Raw genomic sequence first — 24,505 nt, 5'->3', positions numbered from 1 at the left:
TGTGTTCAAGACTGGACAGTGAAAAGCAGATATTGACCTAGTAGATGAAGGTGTTTCCATGGCACAGGCTCTCAAACTAAGAGCAAGAAAAGACCGGGTGCGGGAAGGGGAAGTGGAGGAGGGAGGTGTTGGGAGCAGGGGAGTAATAACTCCTAGTATTGCGCTGGCCAGGAAATGTCACCAGCATGCATGTATTTGAGGGAATAGGGTCAGCTAGCATTCACTGAATGCTTAACTCACACCAGACACCAGCTACAAGCCTCACATTAGCTCATGTCAGACTCACAGAGCTGATCTGCACCTTGTCTGCACCAGGAAACAATACCTATTGTTTAAATCCACTCCTTTTTAACTGGCTTAGGGCCTGGACACAGCGCTTACTAGATGTTTGAAATATCACCCCCGAAATATCACACCTCTGGGATAGGCAGTGCTATTACCTCCATTTTACAGATGAGAAAACAGGTGCATGGTAAGTCCCAGGGCTGCACAGGTCATAAATGGAAGCTGTGGGGAGAACTCAGTACTGTCTGGGCCCAAACCCCTGTTCTTAACCATAGGATTTGTGGTTTTGAATTTAAGACAAAAGAAATTCAGTGACGTGAGGATCATGCCAGGAATTAGGTGAGACATTTAAATACCAAATACAAACAGAATGACTCAATGAGAAAAGAGGCAACGCTAATATACATAGGTCTTGGATTTCCTCCATACCATAAGTGCTGTGAAAGAGCACGTCTTTTCATTCTGAAGTGTTTAATGGACAGATCTTTAAACCACGATGATATTCTCTAGACCCTTTGGAGCGCCAGTTACGTTTTCTGAGGCTCAGCTCCTTCAGAAGGCCTTTGGAATTCAGCCCTTAGCTAGCAGTGGCTTGCCAAGAACCAAGATGCGGGAAAAAAACCGGACACCTCACTCATATGAGAAAGCAGTGGGTCTCCAAAAGAAACAGAGGGCGTGACTCTTCCCGAGAGGGTGGGCAGTAGGGGGGTTAAGAAAAGGTCCATGTGGACTGGGCGGAGGCCAGCTTCTGCTGATGGTGGTCACTCCTTGGCTTGCGGGTGCCTCCCTCCAGTCTCTGCCTCTGTTGTCACATGGTCTTCTTCCCTCATATCTTCAGATTATCTTCTTATAATGACAACATTCACGATTAAGGGCCCACCCTACTCCAGTACAACCTCATCTTCACTAACTACATCCACAAGGACCCCCATTTCCAAATAAGGTCACATTCTAAGATACAGGGGTTCAGATTTCAACATATCCTATATCCTTTCGGAAGACACAATTTGACCCATAACAGTGAGAATCTTACTTGCAAATTGTTAAAGGAAAAAGTGAAAGCCGGATGTCTGCAGATGTCAGTCTGTCAGACAGCTGCAGGAAGCTATCATTCACTGTATAATAATTTTGGGGGTCTGTTTTGAGATAAGATCTCACTCTGTCACTCAGGCTGGAGTGCAGTGGCACAATCTCAGCTCACTGCAACCTCCACCTCCCGGGTTCAAGTAAATCTTGTGCCTCAGTCTCCCGAGTAGCTGGGATTACAGGCTCCCGCCACCACATCTGGCTAATTTTTGTATTTTTAGTAGAGTCAGGATTTCACCATGTTGCCCAGGCTGATCTCAAATTCCTGGGCTCAAGGGATCTGCCCGTCTCAGCCTCCCAAAGTGCTGGGATAACAGGCATAAGCCACCAAGCCCGGCCTATAATAATTTATTTTTTAAAACAAAGCAGATAGGTTGATAGTCGTATTAATTTGCTAGGGCTGCCATAACCAAGTACCACAAATTGGACAGCTTCAACCACAGGATTTATTGTCTCACAGTTCTGATGGCCAGGAGTCTGAAATCAAGGTGTTAGCAGGCTTGACTCCCTCTGGGGGCTGTGAGGGAAGGATCTGTTTCAGGCCCTCTCCTTGGATTGTAGATAGCTGTCTTCTTGCTACAAGTCTTCACATCGTCTCCCCTCTGTACATATTTCTGTGTCCAAATTTCCCCTTTTTATAAGGACACCAGTCATATTGGATTAGGACCCACCTAATGACTTCATTTTTACTTGGTTATCTTTATAAAACCCCATCTTTAAATAAAGTCACATTCTGAAATACTAGGGGTTAGGACTTCAACACAGCAAAATTGTGGGAGAAGGTTGGGCTACAATTCAACCCAAAATGATAGTGCTGTGCCAGTTCTGCTTTCTACACAGTGATGGGGAGACCTGAGCCCGCTGCAGCTGCACAGTGACTGACAGGCTGCCTCCCTAAGCCACAGCCCATCAGCCAACACATCCCCTTCTTTGAGAAATGGCAGAACAGTCCAAGAGAAGAAGCCACAAGCTCTATCCATCCTATGAAAGCTTCCTAGGCTGGGCGCGGTGGCTCACGCCTGTAATCCCAGCACTTTGGGAGGCCGAGGCGGGCGGATTACCAGGTCAGGAGTTTGAGACCATCCTGGCTAACACAGTGAAATCCCGTCTCTACTAAAAAAACACACAAAAAATTAGCTGGGCATGGTGGTGGGCGTCTGTAGTCCCAGCTACTCAGGAGGCTGAGGCAGGAAAACAGCGTGAACCTGGGAGGTGGAGCTTGCAGTGAGCCTAGATAGCGCCACTGCACTCCAGCCTGGGCGACACAGCAAGACGCCGTCTCAAAAAGAAAAAAAAGAAAGCTTCCTGATTTCCAGAGGCATTTTGTGTGTGAAGCCGGTATTAGGTGCCCTAGAGAAACAGCTGAATTCCTGGTAAAGCTTAGTAAAGGTAAAGGATAACTCAGAATCCAGCTTTTTCCCACATCTCTACTTGCCCTGTAGTGCGAGGTTAAAAGAAAATATAGGTGGCACCACCTAGAGGCAGAAGACGAGGAAGATGCTAAAAGAAAGAAGAAGAGTATGGAGCCTGAACAATCTCAACCCCAGCTTTCTTGCTCTTTTATATTTCTTGGAGATCATTTGCCCAAACTTGCCCTCTCAACCCTATCTCATGGATTTATGCCTTCACACCAGAGCAATAATAACACATGTTCAAGAAATGGTCAGGAACAGTAAAAGCAAGTAAAATTCAAATCCCATTTTTCCACCTACTTTCCTACAGGATTTGGAGATTCGTTAATATTTTATCATTTGACAAAGTCCTCAAATGTATTCCTCCTCCACACCTCCCCCCCACCAAACACACCCATCAAACATAAACGGCCAAGTCTGTAAACGCAAAGCCAAAGACATCAATCGGTGTAACTTTCCAAAGGAGAAAATGAACCACCTTGGGAAGAGGACCCCAAACATTCAGGATCCCCCCAACCACTTGGTTAGAACACAGACAGATGGCAGCTAACATCGACACAGAACTGGAAAAAGATCTTAAGGCTCTTGACTCCCAGTCCCCTGTGGGTTCTGGAAATTTGGATTGCTGCTTTATTACACAAGGCAACACTAATCAAAGGACAGTCTCTTTAAGGAAAACATTTCAGAAACTCCCGGGACTAACAGTCATGTAAATATTCATTTCCATAAGAAACCATTATGGATGTTTTTAGAATCTTTTTATAAAGCAGGTTCGACATGATAATATGTCCTGATAGCAGTAAGATTCCATTTCAGCAGGTAACAGATAACTGGAGAAAAAGACTGAAAGCCCCCACTGGGGGTCTCTGACAGAAGAAGGTTATGGAGACTTATTTTCTGGGCCAACAGGCAAACTCCATGGAATCGCTCTACTGCTCAATTTCCTCATCTGGAGATGACACCAACCCTTTACTAGTAAGGCTTCTGCAACGATCAAATGCATCAATAGAATGTAAAATGCCTGGGATAGTGTGGCCTAGAGGAAGCTCTAATAAGCTCTCCTCATAATCAGGACTTTCATGGTGCTTCCTCGTTTTTCTAAAACATTATCTTTATTCCTTTTATTTTAAAGCTATTTGGATAAAACTATCTCTGAGGGCATTCCACTAACCAGGAACGGAAATACACTCAAAGTGTCCCCAAATGAGCCTCTTCTATAGATTCAAGAGGCAGAAAATCTAATGTCTTAACTCAGCTAGAAATTAATTTTAGTCCATCAATAGGTATCTCACAAAGAAATAAAACTAGTAAGTAGAGGTAAGGGAAAACAATCTCGCTAGATAATTTTTTTTAATTTAAAAAAAAGTAACTGTTTTCAATTATTAAAGTAACCAGAAAAATATTTTTTAAAGATGTTACCCAGGGCTGCCAAGACTAAAATAAAGTCATAGTTTTCACACATTGCCAGCAAACTGGTGCAAAACTTTAGCAAAACAAGTGGGCAGTCGGTGTCAAGAGCCAAGAAAAGGTGCCTTCCCTCCAACCCAGTAATTTTAATTCTGAGAATTGAGCCTAAGCAAATTTCTCAAAACAGAGGGAAAGTCATGTCCACCCTCCTGTTCACAAGTGAGCACTGTTTCCCATAGTGGAAAACTGGAAAGAAGAGAAATGCCAAATTATGTGTAGATAAACCATATTATAGCAAGTTAATGGCACTAAAAATGACAAACAGAAAAATGGGGGAAGATACAGAAAAAATGTTAACAGGTTGAAACTGAAATGTTACATGAAAAAATGTCAAAATATAAAACTGTACACCCCTGGCGATTACACTGGGGAAAAGCCTGAGTGAGAACTTCCAGAATGCCAATGGTGGATCTGAGTACAGACGCTTTTCCTCCTTCTCTGCCCTCAGTTTTTACAATATGTAGTCTTATTACCTTCACGATAAAAAAATTAAAAAAAAATTCTTCCTGTGTGGTAAAAATCCTTCCTCTGCTGTGGATACAGAAGAGCTGCTCACTGCCTCATATCCCACCATGACACACCTCTGCAGGCTCTTTCTTGCCCTTTGAAAAGGGCAAGAATTCTCTCTTTTTTAAGAAGCGCATTATCTTCCCAATGCCAAAGCTCCACAGGGCACTTGAAGTAATCACCTCTCTGCAACCTTGCAACACTGCAACCTTCACTCACCTCCCCTTCAGTACCCAGTTGTTTCAAAGAATCAGAGAAAGGGCTTCGTAGCTCATGAGCAAGACACAGAACCAGTCTCTCTCCCTCCCTCCGGGAAGGCGGCAGGAATTCCACATCAGCCGTTCCAAACATCCTTAAAAAGGTGGTGAAGTTGGTCACCCTGGAGACCTCAGCCCTGTCCACCCTGGCTCTGGCTGAAACCATTGTATACTTCCGTGATCTGGTTAAGCATAAGTTCCTTCAATGATCCTAAACATTTTGATCAGCAGAAGTAAAAGTGCGGAAGAGAGTGAAACAGAAGAGATTGAAAACACAGGGGGATGGTTAACTTACAGTGTCTCTACCTGAGAGAGCATTAGGCAGCCTCCCAAAACAACTGTGAATCCTCAATATAGAACGTGGCCAAGGGCCTCTAATGTTAAGTAGAAAAAAGCAGGTAATTGAACTGTATTTCCCCATGACAACAACCAAATAAAATAGTTGGTACAGATTTAACCAATAATAGTTAATGTTTATAAGCCACTTACTATATACAGGCACTGCGCTGCATGCTTCATACAGGTTAAAACTTCACAACAGTGTTAAGTATCAGAAGCCTTATTACCCCTGTTTTGAAGAGGAGGAAATTGAGGCACCAGGAGGTTAAAGAATTCTCTTTAATTCTCCCAAAGGCTAAAGTTTAGAACATTCTGGTAAGTTTCCCATGATCACACAGCCCCCTAAGGGGGAAGAAGGGCTCAGATTTTGACACAAATAGGCCTTCTCAAGGGCTCACACCCTCAAGTCCTAGGCTGGAAGGGAATATATAAGAAATTTTAAATGAAAGTAGAATCTGTTTTAGAAAAGGGACTTTTTCTCCTTCCCTCTACTATCTAAACTTTCTAATGTTCTGTTTTCACAATTTAAAGACAAAAAAAGAAGGGCTACAGACAGAGGTCAATATATGTTTGGGGCGCATGGTTTTTTAATTATGTTTTGCTCAAAAGACTACATAAATGCCACTCAAATCTCCACCACACTTGGGTACTAAAGGTAGGAAGTCAGGAGAAAAAACTAATGGAGAATAGCCAAGAATGAGCCTGTTCCAAACCAAACCAAGCAGCTCCAGGCAGCTGCCAGCAACATCTTTTTTAAAAAATATTTGCTCTCCACCATGTCTTCCCATTTGAGCATGAATTCTAAAATCATGAGATTTTGTGACAGGACACAGAATGTCAGAGATTGCACTAGTATCACACAGCTGCTACTGACAAAGCTGGGAATACGACTTAGGAATTAACTCCTTAACCCCGCGTTCTTTCAGAAACATCATGTTCCAAATATTCCCTGGTCAGCTAACAACAATCCGCATGTGCCGAAGGTCAAATATACACCACATCTCAAAAATGGTAACTTGGCACACTTGTATAGTGTTTCATAAATCCTTAAAACCAGACAGATGACAGAGCTCACACATACTATGTCATTTGCTCAGATTACTAATGTTACAGCTCTAGTAATTCTGAGGCCATGATAGAAACAGAGAAAAGCTAAACTAGACATAATACTTTTACAAAATAATTCTACAGGCCGGGCTTGGTGGCTCACACCTGTAACCTGTAATCCCAGCACGTTGGGAGGTGGAGGTAGGTAGAGTGCTTGAGCTCAGGGGTTCAAGAGCAACCTGGGCAACATGGTGAAACCCTGTCTCTACAAAAAATAAAAATACATTAGCCAGGCGTGATGGCGCACTCCTGTGCTCCCAGCTACTGGGGGGGCAAAGTGGGAGAATCACTTGAGCCCAGGAGGTCGAGGCTGCAGTGAGCTGTGATCATGCCATTGTATTCCAGCCTGGGCTGGAAGATAACAAACAAACAGTTCTGCAAAAATAAAAATTCACATGTATAGTCATCAATTCAGAAGGGTCACATGCAACAAGCAGTATGAAGTATTCTCCCCAAAAAACACACCTCAATTTTCCCATTCCAAAAACTTCTCTGAAAGGCAGGAGCAGGCACTGGGGATACGGGACCCCTTGGATGGGCGAAGGGCCAGTTTCAGAGGGGGCAGCTTGCTCCAGAGGTATGTGAACTCCACAGCCAGTGCCCCTTTCCGTGCGTCAACAGACGGGGGCCCCAAATTCCGGTCAGAGATATGTTAAAAATTCAAATGATTGGCTGGGCATGGTGGCTCACGCCTGTCATCCCAGCACTTTGGGAGGCTGAGGTGGGCGGATCATGAGGTCAGGAGTTTGAGACCAGCCTGGCCAACATGGTAAAACCCCGTCCCTATTAAAAATACAAAAATTAGTCGGGGGCAGTGGTGGGCGCCTGTAATCCCAGCTACTCAGAAGGCTGAGGCAGGAGAATTGCTTGAACCTGGGAGGTGGGGGTTATAGTGAGCCAAGATCGCACCACTGCACTCCAGCCCTGGGTGACACAGCAAGACTCCATTTCGGGGAGAAAAAAAAAAAAAGAAGTTCAAATGATTAACCTGTCCTCAGCTGTTTCCTCAGCTGGCTTCCAGGGAGACAGCAGGCTCAGAGCCAGGACACACAATTCTCTGTCAGACAGGCCACGTGGCCTGGTGCCCGAAGCACACGGAAGAGCCAGGAACCGTCGTCTAGTCATGTGGTCTCAAGGCAATCCCCTGTGAGACAACACTGTGCCCACCACCTGTCAGTCATGTTTCCTACCTACCAGGGCACCCAGGAGGACAACCACACAGGGCACATGGCCAAGCTCACTCTGCAGAGACAAACTGAAGAGGAAGAGAAATACACCTCTGCAGGGCAGGGAGCAGGATCATTTGACACCACGGACCCTCTCAACTCACATCCCCGGTGCCTCTCTTCTCGTAGATGACCATCAACCCAACTCTCACACATGTTTCGGCGGCACAAAACAGGTAAAGGGCTGAAAAGGAGGTGGGGTAGGGAGGATCACAAAACCATCTGACCCTGGTGGTGCCCCTTAGGAGATGATGTCCCCAGCAAAGGCTCAAACCCTATCTATTGGCAGAGAAAAGGGGATGGGAAAGCACGTTACTATGTATTCAGTGCCAACTCCATGCTGGATACTTGGTGGGATGCTATGCCTCATTTAATCATTAGGAAAATTCCACGATGCTCTGTAAGATGGTCACCAGCATGGACCCTGGAGTCAGGCAGCCCTGGGTTCCCACGTCCAATGTGCCACTTGCTGGTTTTAAGGTGCTGCAGCCATATAACCTCTGGGATGCTCAGTTGGCTTGTATATAAAATGAAGGCAAGGACGGGACTCCAGGGTAGGGATTAGCAGAGCCTGATGGTAAAACCTTCTGCTCTCTCCAAGCGTTGGCTCCACCTCCACCAAGATCCCTGTGTCTACACAGATCATGTGACACTGAGATGGAGATGCAGCAGAGAAGCAGGACTGCTGGCAAGAGGCACAAAACCACCAGCTTGCAGCAAGCAGAGTATGCAGGGTCTAAGCCAGCTCAGGACCTGCTCCCCTCTGCCCCAGCATGGCTGCCACCCCACCCCAGCAAAGGGCCAGGCCACTCACGGCACTCCTTCTCATCACTCTTGTCGAAGCAGTCAGGCAGCCCGTCACACTGCCAGGCGCCCGGGATGCACCGCCCATTGCTGCACATGAAGTTGCCTGGTATGTTGCACTCGTTGGTAAAGTTGTTCCCGGGGAGCAGCTGGCTCTCTGTCGGAGAGAGGGGACAGGTCAGACGGCACAACAACAGTAGGGACCCGAGCGCCCCTCAGCTGAAAGGTGTGTGGTTCAGTATAGGTGAGACTTCCGGTAGGTGACTCAACCTCTCTGACCTTCAGTTTCCTCATCTGTGAAATGGACTAATAATCTGCTCAGAATCCCACCTCCGGATATTCTGAGAGGACTAAATGGAGAAATACAGGGAACAAACACACTTAAATGTTGAGCACAAAATGGGTGTTCACTGACTTTTTTTCTTTCTCCATCAAAGACTGGTTGTAAAATCCAAATGTTCTTTTCTGGCCCATCAGCAGTGATTAAAAATTAAAATTCTAGACAGGAGTGAGCACTGGACTTCCGATGTCTCCAACAGTAGGAACTGCAAAATCTTTCCAGGCCTCAGACTCTGTAGCCCTTACAATCACAGAATCCTTGAAGCTGGGCCAAGTTGGCAGAAATACTGGGAGATCATTTCACTCTAGGAAACAGGAGCCCAGACCTATAAAACCAATCTGCCTGAGGTCGCACAGGTAGAAAAGGCCGCACTGAATCTTGAACTCCGGATTTGTAACCTCCACGAGGGTCCCAAGGTCACGGAATTGCCTGCCAAGAGTTACTGGAGGCTGAGAACCAAGCTGCAAGTTCAGATTCAACTCCACTGAACATAGTCATAAAGTGCCAAAGTCCCCAACCCAAACAGCCAACTCTCAGGCTGGAAAGCAAATAGAGAAGGCCAGTGCTGTGGCGGTGGAGGTGGGCAGGGTGCCGAGTTCCTCTACCAGTGGACCCTGGGGGCAGATTTTCAAGGCAGCCAGGATCTGATCGATCTGACCAGTCTGAGCCACTGTGATCAATGGCTGGGGGACAAGGAGCCATGTGAGTAAAAGAGTTTTGAGGAAAAGCAGGGGAAAAAAAAAAAAAAAAGACCAGTCCTTCGGCACACCGCAGCTCCAGAGCTCCCTCCTGAGTCATTCCATAAGCATTTACTGGACATTTATGACCAGATACTTGTGCTATGTTCTAAAGATACAGAGATAAAGCCTAGGGCTTATTATACCTTTAGGCTGGAAAGGCACACACAGCAAAATAAGAACAGTGATGTCTAGACCTGCCTGGAGGTAGCAGCAGAAGAGAAGGGTCCATGATTCTCTTTCAAAAACCTTGCCAAGGAGAAGCATCTCTAGATCTCCAGATCCCTAACATCATATCCGCCTACAGGCCACTATCCTTTATGTGTCCTATTTTTTTTTTTACCAGGGATGCCCTTCGGCCTGCTGGATCTCCTAGTAAATCCCTACACACCCTTAAGCAAACGAATATGTCGCCTTTCCTCTGACGTGTTCCCTGGCTTCTCCAAACACAGATGAGCACTAACTCTGTAGTCTAGTGATAGTACCACTGGGGTGATACTAAAAATATTTTATAACTAGAACAAGCAGGCAATAACCAATTACAATGGACATCGTCACAGGCAAGCAATACCCCACCGGCCTTGGTGCCATGGAATTTCTCTTGTAGACTATCTGCTGCATTATACAGAATTAATAATGCGCAAGCATGTTTCATTACTGAAAATGAGCTTTCATCACTCACTGGAGAACTCTAGGAGAGAAGCTACAATGAGGGGCTCTACCCTGCCCAACTGCCCACATCAGAACCCCAGAAATCTCCCTTGTCCCCTCCTTAGTCTATCAACTCCTACATGTGGCCAGTCCCCGACTCTCCATTGCCACAGCTGCGACTCCAGCCGAAGCAGCCACCCTCTCTTACGGGGACTGCTACGCAGCACAACTTCCCAACTTGGCCTTCCTGCCTCCCATCTTGCCCCCCTCCAACCCACTCTCCCCTCTGCGGCCAGAAGGATCTGTCTAAACACCAAGTCAACCATTTCTTAACTTTAAAAGGTCATTGAATGGCTCCCTGGTGTTCTTAAGATAAAGTCAAAATTCAAAGAACTCAAAAAAGATTCCGAGAAAGAGGGTAGCATCTACAGTGGATGCTGATAGACACATACAGATAAAAACTAAGCACCCCTCAGGTCTAGAGAACAGTATCAGCAAAGACTCTTGTGCAGGAAGATGTAGCCCAGAACATGTAATGACATGGAGTTTAAAAATCATGCAGCTCTGATTGTTAGGAAATGCAAAGGTATTATGCTACTATTTCTCCTATTCTGCTGCAATTTCTCCTATCCTAGTGCAAAGTCGGCCATCCCTAATTAATCATGATGCTCTATTCCACCGAGCCCAGAATCCATATGAGACTCCCTCTCAAGACTCCAGAAAGCCACTAACAACCCCGAGAAGAACATGAAACCAATTCACCATCTCCAGGCAAGGGTGTGAGGGGGACCCTAGAAGGGCAGCCAGGTACTGGATACTAGCCAGACAACGAATGCTCAACCCAGAAAATCCACACATTCCAGCTGTTTGCTAACAACTGCTCTGGGCTTCTCCAGCAAGCAGAGAACTCTCCAGGGGCCGGGAATGTAACAGTCATTCTGCTTTGTTTGGAAATACTTACACGTGCATTTGTAGAGGTAGCTCCTCGAAGGCAAGCCCCCCTGGAAATGTCACTGCAACTGTGAAATCATGTTCTGATAAACAGATTTCTGGAGCAGGAAAATTGGCCAGATTAGATTCCAAAGCACTTCCTCTGAGAGTCAATAAGGCTGGCGGCACATGGACTTGACAAATGGATGTGTGGATGCAGAGACTAAATACCACGTCTGTTACACACAGGTGGTCCTGCCAGCCACGGGGCTCAAAGTGCTTTCTCAGTAGGACCAGGGATCCTGGGGCCTGGTGAACAATAACAGAGAGGCACATTCTTTTTGCTCTTCTGAACAACTGTATTAGGCATGCAGGTGGTGCATAGCCATGTGCTTTAGGGAACTGACATCATCAAACTCAAAAGCATGAGGAGGGCCAGTAACGGTAGCTCACACCTATAATCCCAGCACTTTGGGAGGCTGAGGTGGGTGGATCACTTGAGGTTAGGAGTTTAAGACCAGCCTACCAGCCACTGGTGAAACCCTATCTCTACTAAAAGTACAAAATTAGCCAGGTGTGGATGCACACCTGTAATCCCAGCTACTTGGGAGTCTCAGGCAGGAGAATCGCCTGAACCTGGGAGGTGGAAGTTGCAGTGAGCCGAGATTACACCACTGTACTCCAGCCTAGGCAACAGGGGGGCTTTTTTAAAAAAAAAAAAAAAAAAAAAAAAAAAGGCATGAGGAGAAACTAAGGCAAAAGCAGGTTAAATCTTATTGATTCTGCCTTCAAAAATCTGCCTCAAACCCATCCAATTTGCAAACCCATCACTCAACTGGCACCACCCAATCCAAGTCGCCATTATCTCTTGCCCTTTTCAACCATGGGTTTTCACCAGGGATCAATTTTGCCCCCCAGGAAACATAAGGCACTGTCTGGAGACATTTGGGGTTGTCGTGAGGTTGGTGCAAAAGTAGTTGCATAACACACAAGGAAATTACATCTGCACCAACCTAACAGCAGCCCGAGCAAACTAATACACTGTGAGGCTAACCTCATTCATCCTTCAGACCTCAGCTTAAATCACTTCTTCAGGTCCCTTCATGGACACTCAATCTAAAGCTTGTCCCCCTGTTTTTCACGCTGGTAATGTCCTGTTTTCCTTTATTCCAACTTTTGCTTACTGGTGTGTCTGTACTATCTCTCCACCTAGACTGAACACTTCATGAAGGCAGAGAGGCACTGTTTTGTTCAACTCTGCACCCTGGGCATCTGACCACTCTGTAGGTCTCCAATGAATACTTGTAACCACTCTAAGAAGAAAGGCAAATGTTCAGTCACTAATTTATTTCCTCCCTTTCCCCCATAGTCTTCCCTAGAGAGTTCCATCTGCCCCTTGCCTCATCCCCCTAGAATGTGAGTAGAATCTGTACATGCATAGTTAAAACAAGACATGGGGGTGTCTGGATTTGTACAAGTAAATTACTACCCAGTCTGCTTTAAAAGAGGTTAGAAATCTTTTCAGGCCGACAGCAGGACTTTCTAGTGGCTGAAATATTTATCCCATCTTAGTGCCTTGGGACACATTTAGAATCCAAAAAAGACAAGCATTAGCACAAAGTTGGCTAGCTGGGGTTTCTCCTCCTCCCTTCTCTTTTTTTCATTAAGCTGAAAAATGAAAGAGTTGCCCATTTTCACTGCAGCACATCGCTTACTTAAAATAACTACACCATCTGCACCAAGAATGAAAAAAAAAAAAATTCCCAGTCCCGTTCTATTGGACAAAGGCAAACAGCCTGCTGCAGAAGCTTCTTCCAAAACTGCTGGCTCCCACAAATTTATATTTGACAAGGGGGCCAAAATTGGTGCAACTACACAAACTCAGACAGCTGCTGCATTCCACCCAAATTACTCCAGAACATGCAGTTAGTGAAGTTGACTTTTCCAGCTGAGAAATGGGAATTCCATCCTACCAGCTGGAGTCCTCCTGGCTCTCTCCTCTCCTTCTGCTGTTCTTCCCACCCTAGGGGGACCCCTTATCATGATGCAATCTAGAATTGACATCTGCAAACCATGACAGCCCTGCTTTCCAACTTCTGCCCGGTGGCCTTCATTTTTATCCTCTGCTTCCTGACAATCTGGATCTGAAGGCTCAATGACCAGCAAAAGCAAGACATACATCCATACATATGTACAGACACACAGGCTTAGCATTTGGTTTTGCAAATCTCAAATCTCAAATGGAGCTTGTCTAAAACCTCCCCAGAGAATTAATAACCTCTTTCCACTGCCTAATGCCAACATAGTGTTACAAGGCCACTGAATGCCACTGTCTGTTTTCCATGACTGCCTTATTTAAACATACACACGTACACACATACACACACACACACACATATATTCCATGCACAGGCACAAGGCCAGTGAGTGAGCTGCTCTGCAACAATCTGTTTACAAACATCCCTAGAAAATCCCTGAAGACCTCCTCGACTCTAGGCTGCTCCGCATGGTAGCATCAGTGTAAGAGGGAACCAGAGACATCTGTCCTGTGCATTTCCCATTCGGTTCCCATCAAACTGCTTCCTGCTGGAGCCTGACTATGAAGAGCACTCCAGCTGTCACCAAGAACAGTCACACAAGGCTGAGTCTGGGGCGAAGATGGGCCTTCTGGGTCTAAGCACCTCAGCATAGCCAGGTCTCCAGCTCTGTCTAGACTCTTCAGGCCACCCTGCCCTGTGAGCTCATTCCAGTAGCCCCAGCCTCCATTTACCCATCTGTTAAAGAAAGACAGCCCAGGGAAATTGGTGAGAAGGTATAACATGACCCCTGGATTCAGCCCAGGACCACTGGCTATTGATATCCACAGATTTCATATTTACACTGCTTACGATCCTAAAAGAAGATGGTGTGCAATACGCAGCAGGAACAATTGATGGATGGAGCAAGTCACCGGGATAGTGAGGGGGCCTAGCTGCCTACTCTGCCATGAGGTGTCTGCACTTCCTATAGCTATATGGTTGTTTCTCCTACAAGGGTAAAGCAGCATGAGTTACAAAATGATAAAGGCTTTGTTCCTTTCTTACAAAGCCAGTCAGTAAAGAAAGCCAATGGCTGTTATTAATGGGGCAAGCAAAGAGGTCTAGGTGAAGGACAGTTTTTCACCAGGAAAGAGTTTTATAAATTATTTTCTTGCTGTATTTATAACCTCATTAAGGTCCTGATAGCTGCTACTTACATTTTTTTAGTTATGCTTCAGTGCATTTCATGAGGAAAATTATGTTGCAGCAATATTAATCTAGTGTGGGTTTGCAGAGCCATCAGGATACGGTCTTTGTGAGATCTAAGGTCCACAGTTTGGGGGTCTGACAGCAACTCTGGAAGACGCTGTTTGTCATGATACTGACCTCCAAGATGGGCACTGAGCCCCGGCCCCACCCTCATCCCATCCCTCCTCCTGCTCCCTTTAACAGCCCTCAAGAAATCAATTATTATGGACTTTTCACTAGGGAAGACCTGACATCTACTGAAGCACATACACACGGCAGGGGTGGAAGATCCGTTTTTCTGGGATTTTTTTTTTTTTTTTTTTTTTTTTTGAGACTTAGTCTTGCTCTGTCGCCCAGGCTGGAGTGCAGTGGCATCATCTCGGCTCACTGCAACCTCCACCTCCCAGGTTCAAGCGATTCTTCTGTCTGATTACAGGCATGTGCCACCACGCCCAGCTAATTTTTTTTTATTTTTAGTAGAGATGGGGTTTCCCCATATTGACCAAGATGGTCTGGATCTCCTGACCTTCTGATCCGCCTGCCTCGGCCTCCCAAAGTGCTGGGATTACAGGCGTGAGCCACTGTGCCCAGCCCTTCAGTTCTTTTTTACTCCTTACAACAGCCCTATGAAATAGGCACCATTTCCATTTTGCAAGATGAGGAAACTGAGACTGAAGAAGTAACTTGCCCAAGGTCACACAGCTAGAACAAGTCTGCAAATGGCCAGAGTAAATATTTCAGGCCGTGTAGGCCAAGAGGCCAAATTAAGGTACCTATATAAGAGGAGAGAAAAGAATATTCCACAAATTTTTATTGGTTAAATTCAAAATATTTTCATAATTATTGGGAACAATTTTCTGTAATATAGGTCTACTAAGAAAAAAATGGAATTCTTTTTGGGAAAGGTAATTAACATTTCACTTAATTGAAGTTCAAAGTTACTGTTTCCCATTATCAAAATATATTATAAATGTCTGATTTTTTTCCCAACCATTTAAATATGTAAAAACCATACCTGGCTCAAGGGAGTGTCTACAAGCAGGTGATGGCTGGCTTCAGCCCATTTGCCAACTGACTCCCTGCACTAGAAGACTACAAGTTTATGTAAAATAAGAAAATGACAAAAGTGGCCAATCCCAAGGCACATCCTCCCTATTCCATCACACCCATCACTCTGAAATGAGCCCCGTTGTTGACTGGCTGTTCCCCACACCATGTCTTCTTGCTGTTGCATCCTCAGAAACCAGCAAGTGCCACGTGCCTGGAAGACCCTCCATAAATGCCTATTGACTGCATGAACGGGCAACAGAACCTGTTGACCCTTAAGAACCTTTCCAGTTGTGACATTCTTAAGTTCTGTGAATTTATCTAAACAGGAGTTGAACCCATTTACTCTGCCACGCAATATGCAATGGATAAATGAGATTGGGGTGAAGAACACTTCTGGGCTCCCACAAGTAAAGGCACTGAAGTCAAGAACTTCTGGAAGAACTTTTGCAAGCGCTTGCTTTTCACTCACACCCATGTCCTTGCCAAGGGCTGGCCGCTGGTCAGGCCTGGGAGAGAACCCAGAGCAGGAGCCATCCCCCCATGCCTTCTGTCTTTTCAGCTCAATCAGCAGCGGCAGGAGGAAGTGAGTTGGGCATGTTGCTAAACTGAAGGAGGGGACAACTTTATGACCAATTTTATCTGGCTTGCGATAAGCCAGGGCTCATGAGAGAGCCAATCGACTCTGCACTTCAGCACCTCTCAGGAAGAGTCACTGCCCAGGAAGGATTTTGCTATAACCCCAAGTTCAGCCCAGCCCCTTGTGCCCAGGAACAACTGCAACAATTTCCACAGCCACTGGGAACCATTCGATAGCCTCTCTTCTGCTCCGCGCAGATGCCTCCAGGCAGAGCAAATATGGAAAATACCAAAGTCAACTAAAGAATAAGGCCAGAAAAGCAAAACAACCTTCACATAGGCCCCAAAGTGTATCTCTATGAGTTCAGGGTAAGGAAGAAATTCTTTTGAAATACGACTCAAAGCACAGGCCACAAAGGAAAAGACTGATAAATACAACTGCATGAAAATGTTAAGACTCCTAATCATCAATAGATATTATAAACAAAGTTGAAAGAGAAACCACAAACTAGAATAAGATTATCTGCCACATGTATAACCCACACAGCATCAATATCTAGAATTTTCTGACAAAATGATATAAGAAAATACAAGCATCCCAGCAGAAAAATGGACAAAGCACATGAACAGGTACTTTCACTGATGAGGAAACTCAAATAGCCACTTAATATACACTCAATCTCACTTGTAATCAAAGAATGACTAATGGAATCATTAATGATGAGGGCTCTCTTTCATACCCATCAGACTTGCAAAAATTTGAAGCCTGACATTCTCAAGTGGCGCGAAGATGGGGAGGAACAGGAACTCACACACGGCACATCTGAAGAGCAATTTGGCAACTCCTAGTGAAGCTCACACACTTTTGCTACTGGAAAAGGGTCCCGATCCAGAGTCCAATACAGGGTTCTTGGATCTCACGCAAGAAAGAATTTGAGGCAAATCCAGAGTAACGTGAGAGCAAGTTTATTAAGAAAGCAAAGGAATAAAAGAATGGCTACTCCATAGGCAAAGCAGCCCCGAGGGCTGCTGGTTGCTCATTGTTACGGTTATTTCTTGATTACACATGCTAAACAAAGGGTGGATCATTCCTAAATTTTCTAGGAAAGGGGTGGGCAATTCCTGGAAGTGAGGACTCCTCCCCATGTTAGACCATATAAGGTAACTTCCTGACATTGCCATGGCATTTGGAAGCTGTTATGGCACTGGTGGGAGTGTCTTTTAGCATGCTAATGTATTATAATTAGCATATAATGAGCAATGAGGACGACCAGAGGTCAAGTTCCTCGCCATCTTGGTTTTGGCGGGTTTTAGCCAGCTTCTTTACTGAAACCTGTTGTATCAGCAGGTCTTTATGACCTGTATGTTCTGCCGACCTCCTATCTCATCCTGTGACTTAGAATGCCTAACCTCCTGAGAATGCAGCCCAGTAGGTCTCAGCCTTATTTTATCCAGCCCCTATTAAGATGGAATCACTCTAGTTTAAACGCCTCTAATACTTCGACCCAGCCAATCCCAATACATACTCTAGGCCTAGGGACAAACACGCACATGTGCACAGGGTGACAGTAAGAGAACATTCAGTGAGACACTACTATCATACAAAACTGTAAGACAAACTAAATGTTCATCAAAAGGAGAATGGATGAGGAAACAGAGTACATTCACTCAACGAAAGGCTACTCAGAACTTCAATTAAATGAACTAGGGTTTACATGACTCAACACAGGTAAATCTGACAAAACTCACTGCTAAGTGAAAAGAGCAAACTGCAGAGTATCACCTACATCCTGTTCAAAAAATATTATTTTAATGGATACATACAGATTTTTTAAATGTACAGGAGAGATAAATATCAAATTCAGGGCCGGGTGTGGTGGCTCATACCTGTAATCTCAGCACTTTGGGAGGCCAAGGCGGGCGGATCATCTAAGCTCAGGAGTTCGAGACCAGCCTGACCAACATGGTGAAACCCCGTCTCTACTAAAAACACAAATATCAGCTGGGCATGGCAGTGCATGCCTGTAATCCCAGCTACTCGAGAGGCTGAGGCAAGAGAATCGCTAGAACCCGGGAGGCGGAGGTTGCGGTGAGCCAAGATCGTGCCACTGCACTCCAGCCTGGGCAACAAGAGCGAAACTCCATCTCAAAAAAAAAAAAAAAAAATCAAATTCAGGATCATGGGTACCTCTGGCACCTGGGATCGCACACAATGAACTTCAACTGCAAGATTTCTGTCTTTAAAAAAAATCTGAAGTCAGCATGGCAAAATGTTAGAATTCAGGGGAACTGGGTGGCAGGCACACAGCGGGCTTTGTGTTATTCTTGGTAACTTTTCTCTCCCCTTTAAAAAATGTTTCATTGCTAAAATTTCATTATAAAGAACAAAAATTACACTAATATTTGAGGGAAAAAAACCCTATGAAAGACATAAGGAAGCTTTTACCACTTTATTCTTACTTCAAAAACCCCACCAACTACAAAGGAATGCAAGATAAAAGGGGGCAAATGTTCATACTGGACAAGAAAGAGCAAATGCAAAGACATTCTTCTGGGAGATTCCATCTAGTATGAACTCTGTTCGTATTCTGAAAGGCAGCAACAGTTGCAGGGTAGAAGCTGATTGTGGAGGAAAAAATAAACATATCTCCTAAGATAGATTTACCCACCAAACTTATTAAGCCATGAAATTCCAAAAACAGAAATAGCAAGGCCTAGCCAGTAGGCCAGATATTCTTTGAATACTAACTCCCTAAGAAGGCAGGGCAAGGAAAGCCACAGTAAAGCTGTCTTCCTTAGAATAGTCCACACCATCTGCCTCCTCACCCCTCAACATGGGGCTGCAGGAGGCTGGCCAAGGCTCAGATGGGCTCAGCTGGGGGTAGCCAAGGCTGTGACTTGGTAGGGACCCCTAGTTTTTGCAACTAAGGAGGGGCCAAAGGCACACAGCAGAGTCAAAAACCAGGGCGGCCAGCACAGAAGAAGTGGTTTGAGGGTGAAGGATGGGGGAAGGCAAGCAAACCAGACTGTGAAGCCCAATCCCTGCACTTTGTCCTCCCTTCTGGGAAGGCAGTCTGTTAAAAAGAGCATGAGCTCAGGAATGAGCCAGACTTGGGTTCTAATGCCTAATTCTCTTATAACCATAACTAGCTGTGGCAACTTCAGACAAGACAGCTACCCTCTCTGAGCTTCAATTTTCCATTTGTAAAACTGAGGAAACCCCACCTCCCGGGCAGCATTGCTGAGGGATAGAGGGATGATAGATACAAACAATCATAAAGGGATGGATATAGATATATAGATAGAGATAGAGATAAAATATATATAAATATAGGTAAAATGTGGACATACAAGAGATAGAAGGATAAAGCATATATAGAGAGCAGGTGGTATGTACTTGGGGTTTAATAAATGGTACGAGTATATGTCACACCTTCCTTCCCTCCGTACATTCTTACTGACTCTCTGAGTCAGAGAAGGCTGGGTCCCTTTTCTCTTCCTGCCTCTCTCGAGAGGGTGTAACCTGGTCAGATGGGAAGCCTGCTGGAATTTGCGCTGGTTGTCTGGGACCTGGTGGTCCCTTAGATCCAGAAAAGCAGATTGTGGGGCCAGACATCAGGTTTCAAGGACACAGTTAAAGAGCTCCCAATGCAGAATCTGGCTGTGTGTCTTCTCATACACGATGGCCTCAGCTCAATTATTCCTAAGAAATAATTAGCCCTCCTTAAGTCATTCCTAGAGCTCTTTTAATAGCAGCCAAACTATACACATGAACCAACCCTTCCAGACAACTATAAAGCTATAAAGCAGGTCGGCCGGGCACGGTGGCTCAAGCCTGTAATCCCAGCACTTTGGGAGGCCAAGACGGGTGGATCACGAGGTCAGGAGATCGAGACCATCCTGGTCTACACGGTGAAACCCCGTCTCTACTAAAAAAAAAAATACAAAAAACTAGCCGGGCGAGATGGCGGGCGCCTGTAGTCCCAGCTACTCGGGAGGCTGAGGCAGGAGAATGGTGTAAACCTGGGAGGCGGAGCTTGCAGTGAGCCGAGATCGCGCCACTGCACTCCAGCCTGGGCGACAGAGCGAGACTCCGTCTCAAAAAAAAAAAAAAAAGCTATAAAGCAGGTCAAAAGAAAAGGCATTTGGGACTCACCACTGGGCTTTGGGGGAGTTGCTTCATTTCCCTAAGCCTCAGTTTCCCCACGCATAAAGTAAGGCAGTAACCGATGACAACCCAATTCCCCCACTCATTCTTTGTTTCTGTGGACTTGTAATCGTCCCCATAGCAGGCAAACACACATCATCTGCCTGTCCTAGATAGAGTCTTCAGCATTTAAAAATAATAAGTGGGATTGACACAGAGATTCTTGAAAGGCAGGTACTGAAAATAGTTCCTCCTGTTTAATACAGAGACACTAAAACCCAGAGATCAACCAGCTCATCAAAAGGCAGTGCTGGAGCTGGCCAAAGAATCCAGGTCTCCAGCTCCCAAATGAGACGCAATTCTGGCCTCTGCACTTTACAACTCCGACCTTTTCCACTGTCAGCTAGGAGATGGCTAGTCCCCACAGCCCCCTGCAATAGGAGAAAATAATCTCCAAAGGGACGGGAATCACACCTGCCTCCCGTTCCCTATGGATTAAAGGGCCTCTCTGGTTCAGTTCAATTATCCATAATCTTCCATCATGTCTCAGCAAATAAATGACTGTTTGGCTTATCACTTCTGATTGGGAAAGCAACCCTGCCAGGGAAATCAAAAATGCCAGCCTGTTTCCGTCAGGAACAAGGGTGTGCATATTCACCGGGGAGTCTTTTTACATTTTCTTAAGTAGCTTAATCCATTAAACTGGTCCAGCCCACTTCTACAATCTGCTCACGCAGGCACACTCCCTCCTGAGCACGACGACAGGCCCTCCATCATGAGGAATTAGCTGACTTCTTGAGCAAATGATGTTTGTACATCTAGAAAGTGCCAGAGTTAAGCAGTGTTTACCATGGAGTCCCCACTTTAGTATGCATGTCTGAATGATCGCAGCTTTCAGACCTCCTGAGTGAGCAATTTACCTTTGCAAGAGACTATCAGATTTGGTAAATCTGTTTTAAAGGGCTGAAATTGTGTAGACGAACCTGTTTGGGTTTTCCAGATTGCAAAGGGTAGCCTATGAAAAGGTAGCTTAGGACCTTCCGGAAAACGAAGCAAGTTTAAAAATTAAAGATGGATTATAGAGCTCTTCTCATTTGAGTCAGCCCTGGAGCCCACACACTGAATTCTATTACCATTACTTTCCAAGCTCAGGGAATTACTTACCCGCCCTGTGCCTCAGTTTCCTTATATGTACAACAGAGGCTGACCAAATACAAACTTGACAGGCTCCCTAGGTAATCAAAGGGCTGTTTTGTCCATCTTGGTATTGGAGCCAAGTAGTCACAGACCTGAAAACAGCAGAATTCTCACTGCGTATCACTCACACCAGAAAACCTCTTCAGGAAAAAAAATATATATATATATATACTAAAATTCAGTAGAAGCTTCTGAATTTTTCACACATTTTATGATAGCATGCAGATAGTGGCCATAAGATTAACTAGGGCTCATTTCTTAAAGGTGTTATTATTCATGATTAAAGAATTACTATGATATAAAGTCTAGATGTAATGTAGGTACCTAACATGTCATTTCATAAGACAAAGCATTCTAATGTAGTTACATGATTAATAATTAGAGGAAGGGTGATCTGAAGTGTAAAAGGATCGACCCCGAACTGAATACAATAGAATCATACCAGGCGAGATGAAAGAACAGAAGGGAACTGTTCATTAGGAAATGATTTTTCAGTAAATTGAAATAACATGCCCCGCAGTGTGGGTCCAGTTCTTCAGGTGACTCCATTGCTCCCTGCTAACAGGGGCAGCTCAATACCAAGACGCTGGAAGTAGTCAAAGGCCTGGTGAATGCTGAGACCATGATTAACCTGTAAATAGGTTTGAGGCCAGGCGCAGTGGCTCACGCCTGTAATCTCAGCACTTGGCAGGGCTCAGGTGGGAGGATTACTTGAGCCTAGAAGTTCAAGACCAGCCTGGGGTATATAGTGAGATGTCATTTCTACCAAAAAAAAAAAGAATTAAAAATTAGCCAGGCATGGTGGCGTGTGCCTGTAAGTCACAGCTACTCAGGATCACTTGAGCCCCATAGGCAGAGGTTGCAGTGAGCCAAGATCATGCCACTGCATTCCAGCCTGGGAGACAGAGCCAGACCCCGTCTGAAAAAAAAACAAGGTTTAAACCTTACAGTCTGCATATTCTTCAATCCCTTGCCATCTGCTCTCTCCACCATCACTGATTCCCTCCACCATCACTCTCTCTGAATCTGTCTTCACAAAGTCACTGGGGGACCTCCCAATCATTGAACTCAAATGTTAATTTTCCATCTTTTCCTTAGGCACAATTCTGCTGCTTTGGATCAGCTAGATCACTCCCTCCTTCTGAAACTCCATTCCCTTGGCCACCCTCACACCATATTCTTCTCTTCCTCTGCCTCCTGTTAACACACACCTGGCTCTCTGATCACTTCTTCTCAGTCATCTTGGAAGCTCCTTTCCCTCCCCTAACAGCCTTCAGAGTTTTGCTCCCAACTGCTTAAGCAAGCTACATCTTCCCTAGTTAAGTCATTTTGTCCACTATTAGTTGGACCTTCATGGTGATAACTTCCAAACCAACACGGCCAATTCAGCTCTCTTCCCTTCAACGACATCCTCCACCCTTGGCTTCACCCCGTATTGCCAAAGATACTTCCGTCCCTGGCACAAGCTCAGCATGTCCAAAACAGAACTTTGGGGTTTTCTTCCAAAGCTGCTCCTCCTGAATCATGCGCTATCTCAGCTGGTAGAACCACCAACCATCCCTCTCCCTCACCCCCACCACCATCAACCAACTGGTGCTTTCATTAATATGTCCCATTCCTGCCACTCACAACCCTAGTCCAAATGCTTTTCTTACCTGTTTGGCACTAATGGCTTCCTTACTGGCTTTCCTGGCTCCAGTGTTGGCCCCTAAAAGCATCCTTCACACAGCTGTAGAACAAATCTGACCATGTCACATGCTATTTCAAATCTCCGTTCCACAGCAGGTAATACTCAAGGTCCCTGGGTCAGCAGAGGCGGCCTGGGTAACCTGGTCAGCCCACCTCTCCAGGGGTTTTCTCCCTAGTCCCCCCAAGACAAAGTACACGCCCCTACTCAGACCTCTCAACATAACTTATACAAACCTCGATCTCTTCATTTACCATAATGCTTCACAAATTTCTGTTGGGTGCCTTTCTTCCCCCCAACAACCCAGGAGCAACTTTGATACTAGAGGAGGGAATGTGTTCTAATGCAGCCCAGGGCCCACAACAGAGTGTCTATTGAAATGGAAAGAGAAAAAGGAGGAGGGAAAAAATGGACAGCTGCTTCCCTGTAAAACACTATAAACATTTTGTGGATTGTTCCTTCAAATTAGGATTATTCCTCCATCTTGCGGACAGTTCCTATTTGCATGCATTTTAAGATTACAGAACTAAAACATGTCTCTTCATGCTCAGATAACTTGCTTATTTTAAAAGGTAGGCGTGGGGACAGGAACCAAAAATTCATGTTTTTATTCATATTCTTTTTTATTCATATTATTATTGTCTTTCCTGAGAAGGCTATGGACCCTAGGATTTTCTGTGAGGCAACCTGTACCTCCAGATTAGCTTGAGTGTAAACCAGTAATTCTTTATGGCCCAAAGTAAAAATTCAAATGTAGCCCAGTACTTCATACTGCAACCTTGGCAGGTAAAAGCTTGCCTCCAGAACTCTGGGGCACGAGGACTTTGCATGTCATAACATGTGCTGTCAGCACCATCTGACACAGCTGCCCGTAAGACAAGCCCAGCATTCTGTGATGACCCATGCCCACAGAGCCAGCTCACAGGAAATTAAGGTCAGACACATGTTAAAGGGGAAGAGAGCCAGGCCCAGGTGCATCTGGCAGGTGACAACGCCTCTCTGAGTCAGCCCTCTGTTTCTGCTCTGCACTGGGTGGCAGACAGCCTCTCAGTCAAGCCTCCAGTCTTCCATCCACAGAGAGGTTGATTCACCTTCTCCCCAGGGTGAATCCCAAACCATTAGCACCCTACCTTTGGCCTTTATTTGTTTCTTTCTGGATCCAGGGAATAGTGACAGCTGCAACACAGTGACGGACCACTGTGCTCTGGGACTCTCACCCAGAGCAGGCAAAGGCATAAGCCCTTTACTACTGGAGAGGGAAGAGTGGGCTGGCAGGAATGAAGGAGCCTAAAGGGGTTCGGTCGAGAGCTTGCCTCTGTTATCAAAGGCCATCGAAGCGCTGGGACCCAGGCCCTCGGCCACCCCATTCCTGGAAGCTCTGGTGTCCTATAAACAATGAGGCCAGGTTATCTAACTATAAGGAAGGTGGCAGCT

The 24,505-nt window shown here is 45.4% G+C and overlaps 1 protein-coding gene across 1 annotated transcript in view; it reads right to left on the bottom strand.

Moving 5' to 3' along the window:
* Positions 1 to 24,505, bottom strand: part of LDLRAD3 (low density lipoprotein receptor class A domain containing 3) — a 321,164-nt gene that overhangs the window by 191,461 nt on the left and 105,198 nt on the right. Inside the window, exon 2 of the mRNA XM_011940727.1 lies at positions 8,501 to 8,647. Within this exon, the coding sequence (XP_011796117.1) occupies positions 8,501 to 8,647 (147 nt within the window). The remainder of the gene's footprint in view (positions 1 to 8,500; positions 8,648 to 24,505) is intronic.

The sequence above is a fragment of the Colobus angolensis genome, unplaced genomic scaffold (genome assembly GCF_000951035.1).
Source record: "Colobus angolensis palliatus isolate OR3802 unplaced genomic scaffold, Cang.pa_1.0 Scaffold192, whole genome shotgun sequence".
NCBI lineage: Eukaryota > Metazoa > Chordata > Mammalia > Primates > Cercopithecidae > Colobus > Colobus angolensis.
The sequence above is the reverse complement of the archived record's forward strand: the minus strand, read 5'-3'. Positions and strand labels throughout refer to the sequence as shown.